This window comes from Colobus angolensis, unplaced genomic scaffold, assembly GCF_000951035.1.
Source record: "Colobus angolensis palliatus isolate OR3802 unplaced genomic scaffold, Cang.pa_1.0 Scaffold208, whole genome shotgun sequence".
Lineage (NCBI taxonomy): Eukaryota > Metazoa > Chordata > Mammalia > Primates > Cercopithecidae > Colobus > Colobus angolensis.
The window spans coordinates 195,897-205,892 of NW_012115244.1; the positions used below are offsets into that span (position 1 = coordinate 195,897).

The 9,996-nt window shown below is 55.3% G+C and overlaps 1 protein-coding gene across 3 annotated transcripts; it reads left to right on the forward strand.

The window, feature by feature from the left end:
- Window positions 1–33: 33 nt before the first annotated feature.
- ARSA (arylsulfatase A) lies at window positions 34–3,165 on the forward strand. 3 transcript variants are annotated; one of them, XM_011942219.1, is made up of 9 exons: window positions 34–297; window positions 402–638; window positions 778–1,018; window positions 1,132–1,350; window positions 1,423–1,592; window positions 1,906–2,030; window positions 2,122–2,249; window positions 2,505–2,607; window positions 2,722–3,165. In XM_011942219.1, the coding sequence occupies exons 2-9, from the start codon at window positions 421–423 to the stop codon at window positions 3,039–3,041; spliced, it is 1,524 nt and encodes a 507-aa protein (XP_011797609.1). In that variant the 5' UTR covers window positions 34–297; window positions 402–420; the 3' UTR covers window positions 3,042–3,165. The 3 variants fall into 3 exon arrangements, with proteins under 3 accessions (XP_011797609.1, XP_011797607.1, XP_011797610.1); XM_011942220.1 differs by having other exon boundaries at window positions 40–312; XM_011942217.1 differs by having other exon boundaries at window positions 34–638.
- Window positions 3,166–9,996: the final 6,831 nt, after the last annotated feature.

A 9,996-nucleotide genomic window follows, 5' to 3' on the forward strand; every position in this document is an offset into this window, starting at 1 on the left:
GAGTTCCGTCCCAGCCCACGGTCTCCCGGAACTGGCGGTGCCGAGGCGGAAGAGCCCGCAGCCCCGGATCGAATCCTCCTGGGCTCCGCCCAGCGCCTTCCCCCTGCCCCGACTCCGCTGGTCAGCGTCAAGTGACTTATGCCCCCGACCCTGAGCCCGGACCGCTAGGCGAAGAGCATCAGATCTCCGCTCGAGAATCTGAAGGTGCCCTGGTCCTGGAGGAGTTCCGTCCCAGCCCACGGTCTCCCGGAACTGTCGGGCCCGGGTCCTCTGGAGCTTCAAGAGGCGGCCGTCAGGGTGGGGAATATTTGGGTCTAGGGTCTCAGAGGAGGGCGGCGCCTGGGTCTGTGGTCTCGGAAAGAGCCTGCTGGAGCCAAGTGGCCCTCCCTCTCTTGGGACAGACCCCTCGATCCCGTGTACATGGGGGCACCGCGGTCCCTCCTCCTGGCCCTGGCTGCTGGCCTGGCCGTTGCCCGCCCGCCCAATATCGTGCTGATCTTTGCTGACGACCTCGGCTATGGGGACCTGGGCTGCTATGGGCACCCCAGCTCTACCACCCCCAACCTGGACCAGCTGGCAGCAGGAGGGCTGCGGTTCACAGACTTCTACGTGCCTGTGTCTCTGTGCACACCCTCTCGGTAAGGAGGCGGCAGCGCCTCTTCTCCTGCGTTCCTTTCCTCCCAGTGGATTGCAGGAGGGCCGGAAAAACGTCTGCCTCTTTCTCTAGGGAAGGCCACATTTCTGCCTGCCTCACGGACTCTGTGACTTGTCCTGCAGGGCCGCCCTCCTGACCGGCCGGCTCCCAGTTCGGATGGGCATGTACCCTGGCGTCCTGATGCCCAGCTCCCGGGGGGGCCTGCCCCTGGAGGAGGTGACCCTGGCCGAGGTCCTGGCTGCCCGAGGCTACCTCACAGGAATGGCCGGCAAGTGGCACCTTGGGGTGGGGTCTGAGGGGGCCTTCCTGCCCCCCCATCAGGGCTTCCATCGATTTCTAGGCATCCCATACTCCCATGACCAGGTAGGAACCACCGGGGCCCTCAGCCACCCTCCCACCTCCCAGAGTTCCCCAGCCCTTGATGTTCCTGCAGCCCTGTCTGCCACCCCAGCCCTCACTGGAGCTGCCCGCCTCAGGGCCCCTGCCAGAACCTGACCTGCTTCCCACCGGCCACACCCTGCGACGGTGGCTGTGACCAGGGCCTGGTCCCCATCCCACTGTTGGCCAACCTGTCCGTGGAGGCGCAGCCCCCCTGGCTGCCCAGATTAGAGGCCCGCTATGTGGCTTTCGCCCGTGACCTCATGGCCGACGCCCAGCGCCAGGATCGCCCCTTCTTCCTGTACTACGCCTCTCACGTAAGTGATCTTGGCCCCACCCCTGGCCACCCGTGACCCCTACCCAGTGCTAACTCCATTCTTTGTCCCCAGCACACCCACTACCCTCAGTTCAGTGGGCAGAGCTTTGCAGAGCGTTCAGGCCGCGGGCCATTTGGGGACTCCCTGATGGAGCTGGATGCAGCCGTGGGGACCCTGATGACAGCCATAGGGGACCTGGGGCTGCTTGAAGAGACGCTGGTCATCTTCACTGCAGACAATGGGTATGCCAGCAGGGCAGCAGGGTGTTCCCGCCCTGTCACAGACCAGGGCCCTGGGGGCCTTGCAGTTCAGCTGCTAGTCAAGAACACAGTGGGTGAGGGGGTGTCAGGAGATGCTGGCCACGTTGCAGGGACCCAAGGTGTAGTTAGGAGACACAGGTGCACAGAGAACTGGTCATGGCAGGCCTGGAAGATGCCAGGCTCATGCTGGGCACCTCCAGGCAAGCTTTGAGACTTAGAGGTGTGGGGCCACTGGTCACCCTCGGTGGCTCAGAGGCCGTGGCTTCATGGCTTATGAACTCCTCCTGTGTCCCAGACCTGAGACCCTGCGTATGTCCCGAGGCGGCTGCTCTGGTCTCCTGCGGTGTGGAAAAGGAACCACCTACGAGGGCGGTGTCCGGGAGCCTGCCTTGGCCTTCTGGCCAGGTCACATCGCTCCTGGTCAGTCCGCAGGCCCTCTCCTTGGGAACTCTGGCCCCACCACCCCAACCCTGGTGGCGAACTGAGTGACTGCACAGCCTCTTGCCCCCAGGAGTGACCCATGAGCTGGCCAGCTCCCTGGACCTGCTGCCCACCCTGGCAGCCCTGGCTGGGGCCCCACTGCCCAATGTCACCTTGGATGGCTTTGACCTCAGCCCCCTGCTGCTGGGCACAGGCAAGGTAGGGCCGGTGACCCTGGTCCCAGCTCCTTGGCCCCTGTCCTGGCCCCTCCCCTGGGGTGAGTGTGGGCAGTGCCTGCCAGTCTGTGCCTCAGGGCCTCCAGCATTTAGCGGCATCCAGGTGGCGCCACCTCTCAGGTTCCTGGGGTGGGCGAGAAGCAGTGCACGTCCAGGGCCTCACACCAGGGCTGGCAGCCCCGGGTATGTGCAGTGCTCGGGGCCCGTCCCGCCCCGTGACCCCTGACTCTGCCCCCAGAGCCCTCGGCAGTCTCTCTTCTTCTACCCGGCCTACCCAGACGAGGTCCGTGGGGTTTTTGCTGTACGGAGTGGAAAGTACAAGGCTCACTTCTTCACCCAGGGTAATCCCTCCCCGTGAATCCCTCCACCTGACCTGCTGACCCCTCCCCGGAGCCCCAGATCCCTGGCCCCTCCTTTCGCTCTTGCCCGGTGCACAGAATTGGCCCCCTCCCCAGGCTCTGCCCACAGCGACACCACTGCAGACCCTGCCTGCCACGCCTCCAGCTCTCTGACTGCTCATGAGCCCCCGCTGCTCTACGACCTGACCGAGGACCCTGGTGAGAACTACAACCTGCTGGGGGGTGTGGCCGGGGCCACCCCAGAGGTGCTACAAGCCCTGAAACAGCTTCAGCTGCTCAAGGCCCAGTTAGACGCGGCTGTGACCTTCGGCCCCAGCCAGGTGGCCCGGGGCGAGGACCCTGCCCTGCAGATCTGCTGCCGTCCTGGCTGTACCCCACACCCAGCCTGCTGCCATTGCCCAGATCCCTGTGCCTGAGGGCCCCTCAGCCTGCCTGGGCATGTGATGGCTCATCCCTGTGAGCCTGTGGGGGAGGCACAGGTGTCTGGAGGGAGTTTGTACCTGATCACATAATAACACCAGTTGAGACTTGCGGGTGTGACAGTTCGTCCACTCCTGTGGTAATGCTGTGTGCCAGTGCCGGTGCCCTGTGATACAAATGAGGAAACTGAGGTGCAGAGAGATTCAGGACTTGTCCAAGATCACCCAGCCAGAAAGAGGTTGGGCTGGGATTTGAACCCTGGTGTCTTGGCTCTGGAAGCTGCCCTGGCACCTTGGCGATCTGCATGGGTCAGTGTACACAGGCACGCATCAGCCGTGAGGACATGGGCACATCCGTTCACAGGAGCAGCGCCACGTGCCTTTAAGTGCCAGGAACGGGGTGGGAGGGTGTGAGGGCTCAGTGGCCAGAAGACTCAGAAGATGCAAAGTGCCTGAGAGAGACAGGATTTTCCCCAAGAAGAAGCATTCTTAGAGGCACAGGCACTGGACCTCCTTGGTTCTTATCAGAAACCTGTCTGAAGCCAGGTGATGAGTTGCACATTCCAGGTGGGGATAAGGGGCCTGGAGCCCCTGCTGGCTCCTAGGAAGGCACAGCAGCAGCCCCTGAGACAGCCCTCCTGGGGCCCCTCCACCCTCCCAGGCCTGTATTTTACCTGTGCCCACACTTCTGTCTCCTGCCTTCACCTTTTGACCCACTAGAAAGATTCTCCACCCAGCAGACAAAGTGATCTCTTAAAAACATCTGTCGGCTGGGCGGGGTGGCTCAAGCCTGCAATCCCAGCACTTTAGGAGGCCGAGGCGGGTGGGTGACCTGAGGTCGGGAGTTCGAGACCACCCTGACCAACATGGAGAAACCCCATCTCTACTAAAAATATAAAATTAGCCAGGTGTGGTGGTGCAGCCCTCTAATCCCACCTACTCAGGAGGCTGAGGCAGGAGAATCACTTGAACCTGGGAGGCGGTGGTTGCGGTGAGCTGAGATCGCACCATTGCACTCCAGCCTGGGCAACAAGAGAAAAACTGTCTCAAAAAAAAAAAAAAAATCTGTTAGGCTGGGCACGGTGGTTCACTCTTGTAATCCCAGTGCTTTGGGAGGCTAAGGTGAGAGGATCACCTGAGACCAGGAATTCAGACCAGCTTGGGCAACATAGTGAGACCCCAGCCCTCGAGCAATATTTGTTTTTGTTTTTTGAGATGGAGTCTTGCTCTGTCGCCCAGGCTGGAGTGCAGTGGTGCGATCTCCACAGACTGCAAGCTCCACCTCCCAGGTTCCAGTGATTCTCCTGCCTCAGCCTCCCTAGCAGCTGGAACTACAGGTGCGTGCCACCATGCCCAGCTAATTTTTTTTTTATTATTTAGTAGAGACGAGATTTCACCATGTTGGCCAGGCTGGTCTAAAACTCCTGACCTCAGGTGATCCACCCGCCTCAGCCTCCCAAAGTGCTGGGATTACAGGCATGAGCCACCACGCCTGGCCAACAATATTTGTTTTAATTAGTCAGGCGTGGTGGCATTTGTCCAGCAATTTGGGAGGCTGAGGTGGGAGGATCACTTGAGCCCAGTAGGTCGAGGCTGTAGTGAGCTCTAATTGTACCACTGCACTCCAGCCTTGGGGACAGAGTGAGACCCTGTCTGTAAATAAACAAGTAAAACATCAGGCCAGGCTTGAGCATCTATTCCTGCTCAAAAATCCACAGGCTTCTCAGAAGAAAATGCAAACCCCTTAGAGTGACCTAATTTGCCCTTGAGACCTCCACCCACGCCCCCTTCCCACCAGTCTTAGCAGGGTGGCTCTGCCTCCATTGTTGGCCTCCTCTGCAGGGAGGGACCGTCTGAGCACCTGCCCATGTCTGTGCAGCATGGCACACTGATGCTAGGCCCACATGCATGCCCAGGCGGCCAGTCACACAGCAGCTGTGCTCCCTCAGTGTTGGCCAAGTGAGAGGAGCACGCCGTCCGGGTGTTCAGACACCTCCCCGTGGCAGACGCTGTTCATTGCCACCAAACAGCCACCTCCTTCCTTATGGGCTCCCACTTTCAGTGCTGGGCAAAGACCCCTTGATCTGGGAGTTGCAGCCTCTTTCTGTTCAAGGAGGGCGGTGACGAACCTGAGCCCGTCAATCCAGTGATTGGTTCAGGAGCAGCCTGTGACAGGAGTCTTGGTAGCGAACGACTGGGGCAGCCCTGGGGGTGAGGAGCTTGTGCAGCAGTCACAGGCCCTGACTGGACGCAGGGCAGCTGCTAACCTGGTGTCTCCAGCTGTCTACCTGGAGAGCTCCAAGCTCTAATGCTAGGAGAAAATAAACCCTGCCTGTTGAAGCCACTGCTAGTGAGGGTTCTGTTATTTGCAGCCAAAAGCCTTGCTGGAGTGTGGCCTGTGAAAGGTTTGTGTGGTGGGCACGTGTGCCCGTGTGAGCTTGTGGTGTCAGACAGTGTGCTGAGGACCCACCATGCAACTGTTTCAACCCTTTTCATCTGGTTTGAGGGCTGCACTGACCACACCGCAAATCCTGCTGTGTTTGGGATCACCCCCATGAGGTGTTGGTTTCCTTGGGGTGCCCAGCAGCCCCTGAAGCTGGCACACGGAGGGCCCTTGTGCACTTGTGGTCTGGAGGTGTTGGCCCCAGGTGGCGACGTAAAAAGTAAAGTAGAGGTTCCTCTTCAGACTTTCCTCCCCGTCTAGGAGTAAATAGTAACTTAAAAACAAAATGTATTCAAAGACCTGTACTAACATTCTTAAATAACTGCTTTAATAAAGAAATCAATGTGCTTTGTGTTCTTAGCTCCCACAATGTAGCCTAATTATTTGGCCTGGCATGCTTATACTGGTCCAAGCAAGCATTAGGCCATAGCCTGTTCCTCTTCCTTATTTGAAGGTGTTTCTACCTTTATCAGCATTCTTCAAGTTACTTCCTCCTTCCTTTGTTCTCCTCTCTCTTTGCCTCTTTTAAAAACCTCTAAGTTTCTAGCCAATCGGGACAACTACAGAACGTGGGGTCCCGTTCCAACCAATGGAAACCGGACACAGCAGTAGGGTGGACACATCAGGTTATAAATGACCCTGTCTCCCTTGTTCGCTGTACTCTTGTGGCAGAACTGCTGGCAAGTGTGCCCTTTCTGCAGAAAGTATAAAAATGGCCTTCTGAGAAAATTAATGTTCAAGTGCTGTTTCTTTATGGCACCGAGGAACAAGCATTTCAAACAGTGCTGTGGTTCAAGGGGAGGGCAGAGAGGAACTGAACTGGAGGCATGATTCCGGTGTCACATGGAAAGACTGAGCCCTCTGGCAAGAGCTAGATGAATACTAACACCCAAGCACAGTCTCAGGCACCTCCTCCAGCTCTGCAGCTCCACTTCTTCTCACTTGGGTAGTGTGCACAACTGAGTTAATCCCACCCGTGTTTACGCATCAGCACCGTGCAGTGCTGGACATGGAGTTGTCAGAGGAGACCCACCCTGCACTCACCAGGCTTACAGTCTAGCAAAGGAGATGAACTTAATCCCGGGATGTCAGATGCACCTGAGATTTCAGTGTGATAGAAGTCACTGCCTCTGGTAGGGTGGGGTGTGTGGAATTGCCTGACCAGGGACCCCAGAGAACCTGTGGGTGCTACAAATGTTCCAAATCTTAAGGGGTCATAATATGATGCATGCATATGTATAAAGCAATCAACCCACACACATAAGATGTGCATACTTTATGATGTCATTGCGTATTTTCTATTTCAGTAACAATCTAACCATGATAAATGCTACAAAGGAAGGGTACCTGGTCTTACAAGAACATAGCCAAGAGGTGGGGGTGGAAAGAAATGAGCCAGTCAGGAATGCCTCCCATTGAGTTCTGAGGAGGGTGTTCAAATGCGCTCTGCACCCAAGGTTGGAAAGAGAAGCAGATGTTCCCATTCCCCCATTCCGCTTTTGGTTTTGCTCTGATTTGTTTGTGTTCAGAAATGCTTGTTTTTCATCAGTCAGCTGTTTTAGCCGGATGCACCCTCCGCACACAGGCATGTGCACGTATGCGTATGTGCACATGTGTATGCATACAGAAATACGCACACATGCACACTCACATTCATGTGCACATACATACACATGCATCCGGGGATGCATGCCCCCCAGAGATGTATGCACGTGAACACACAAGGACTCACACACGTGCACACAAGCATGCATATACGTGCATATTTGCACTGACATACACCCTGTTACTGTGGCCCCAAATGCCACAATTCCCTGCGCTTCCCTTTCTTCACAGCTACAGAACAGCCCCTTCCTGTGAGCCTAAGAGAATCCATTTACCAGGCTGGCAGCCATCCATTCCCACAGAGCAGCTTCCTCAGGGAGCTCAGTGTCCTCTCGAGGGGGCTAAGTGTGTTTTGAAATGGACAGAACAAACAAACAAGTTGATTCTGTGGTTTCTCCTCAGGTGCGCTGGGAAGGAAGAGGGGATATCCGGAGCCCAAGTGATCGCAGGAACGACAGGGTAAGAGGCGGCTCCTGCAGGGAAACTCTTCTCCCTTCCCCTCCCTGTGGCCCCTCCTTGCCCGTGTGCTTGTCTGTCCCCCAAGTGGCCAGAAGGGGGAGCCCAGGGAACGTTTCAATGGAACAATGTTTAAATTCATCTCTGAATTTTTTTTTTTTTTTTTTTTTTTGAGACGGAGTCTCGCTCTGTCTGTCGCCCAGGCTGGAGTGCAATGGTGCAATCTCAGCTCACTGCAACCTCCGCGTCCCCGGTTCAAGCGATTCTCCTGCCTCAGCTTCCCAAGTAGCTGGGGTTACAGGCATGCGCCACCATGCCCGGCTAATTTTGTATTTTTTAGTAGAGACGGGGTTTCTCTGTGTTGGTCAGGCTGGTCTCAAACTCACAACCTTAGGTGATCTGCCCACCTTGGCCTCCCAAAGTGCTGGGATTACAGGCGTGAGCCACTGTGCCCAGCACCTCTGAATACTTTTAATTACAAAAATAATGCATACTCATTAGAGAAACTCAAGTAATGCCCGCTCATCTCAGTCCCAGGTAGCCAATGCTATCAGTCTGGGGCTGAGGGGGGCGGGCACACGCCACATTGTTCTCCATATTCATGCAAATTATGTATTTTGGCCCCAGGTGTTGATTCAACTCTAACCTCACGCCCTGCTGCACCCTGGACACTGCCTCTCAGCTGTCTGATGTGTCCCCTCCCCTTTGTAACCCTGAGCCTAGTGCAGGGGGGGTCAGTAGTAATGAAGGGGGGAGTGCATGTATTTATGCCCCCTCCAGCCTCCTTGGCTCCTTTGTGTGAAGGACAAGAGCCTTCCTTGCGGATGCAGCACATGGTGAAATCTGGTCTCTACTAGAATTCAAAAAATTGGCCGGGGCGGCGCCTGTAATCCCAGCTACTCAGGAGGCTAAAATAGGAGAATCACGTGAACCCCGGAAGCAGCCGTTGCAGTGAGCTGATATTGTGCCACTGCACTCCAGCCCGGGCGACAGAGCAAGACTCAGTCTCAAAAAAAAAAAGAAAGAAAGTATGGCAGCCTTATTACTGATATGGAGAAAATTTAAGTGGTCTGCATTGGAAGATCAAACCAGCGAAAACATTTCATTAACCCAAAGTCTACTCCAGAGCGAGGCTCTCATTCTCTCTGATTCTGTGAAAGCTGGGAGACATGAGGAAGCTGCAGAAGAAAAGCTGGAAGGTAGCACAGGTTGGTTCCTATGGTTTGAGGAAACAAGTCATCTCCATAATATAAAAGTACAAGGTGAGGCAGCAGGTGCTGATGGAGAAGCTGCAGCAAGTTCTCCAGAAGATCTAGCTGAGGTAAGTGATGAGGGCAGCTACAGTAAACAATAGATTTTCAATGTACACAATTTTTTTCTTTTTTTTTTTTTTTGGAGACGGAGTTTCGCTCTGTCTGCCCAGGCTGGAGTGCAGTGGCACAATCTTGGCTCACCACAACCTCCGCCTCCCGGGTTCAAGTGATTCTCCTGTCTCAGCCTCCCGAGTAGCTGGGATTACAGGCATGCGCCACCATGCCAGCTAATTTTGTATTTTTTGTAGAGACGGGGTTTCACCATGTTGGCCAGGCTGGACTTGAACTCCTGACCTCAGGTGGTCCACCCGCCTTGGCCTCCAAAAGTGGGGGGATTACAGGCATGAGCCACTGTGCCCGGCACCATCTATGACTTTCATAGCTAGAGAGAAGTCAATGCCTGGTTTTAAAGCTTCAAAGGACAGGCTGACTCTCTTGTTAGGGGCTAATGCAGCTGGTGGCTTTAAACTGAATGCTCATTTACCAGGGCGCTTAAGAAAGATGCTAGGCTGGGTGCGGTGGCTCACACCTGTAATCCCAGCACTTTGGGAGGCCGAGGCAGGCAGATCGCCTGAGGTCGGGAGCTCGAGACGAGCCTGGCCAACATGGAGAAACCCCATCTTTACTAAAAATACAAAATTAGCCAGGCATGGTGGTGGGTGCCTGTAATCCCAGCTACTCGGGAGGCTGAGCCAGGGAGGATCTCTTGAACCCAGGAGGTGGAGGTTGCGGTGAGCCGAGATTGCACCACTGTACTCCAGCCTGGGCAACGAGAGCGAAACTCTGTCTCAAAAAAAAGAAAAGAAGAGAAGAGAAGAGAAAAGAAAAGAAGCTAACTCCACTCTGCCTGTGCACTATAAATGGAACAGCAAAGCCTAGAAGATAGTACATCTGTTTACGGCCTGATTTACTGAATACTTTAAGCACACCGTTGAGACCTACTGCTCGGAAAAAAGATATTCCTTTCAAAATATTGCTGCTCATTGACAATGTTCCTGTCACCCGAGGGCTCTGACGGAGATGTACACGGAGATCGATGTTGTTTTCATGCTGCTAACACAACATCCATTCTGCAGCCCATGGATCCAGGAGTCATTTCTACTTTCAAGTCATATCATTTAAGAAATACATTTCA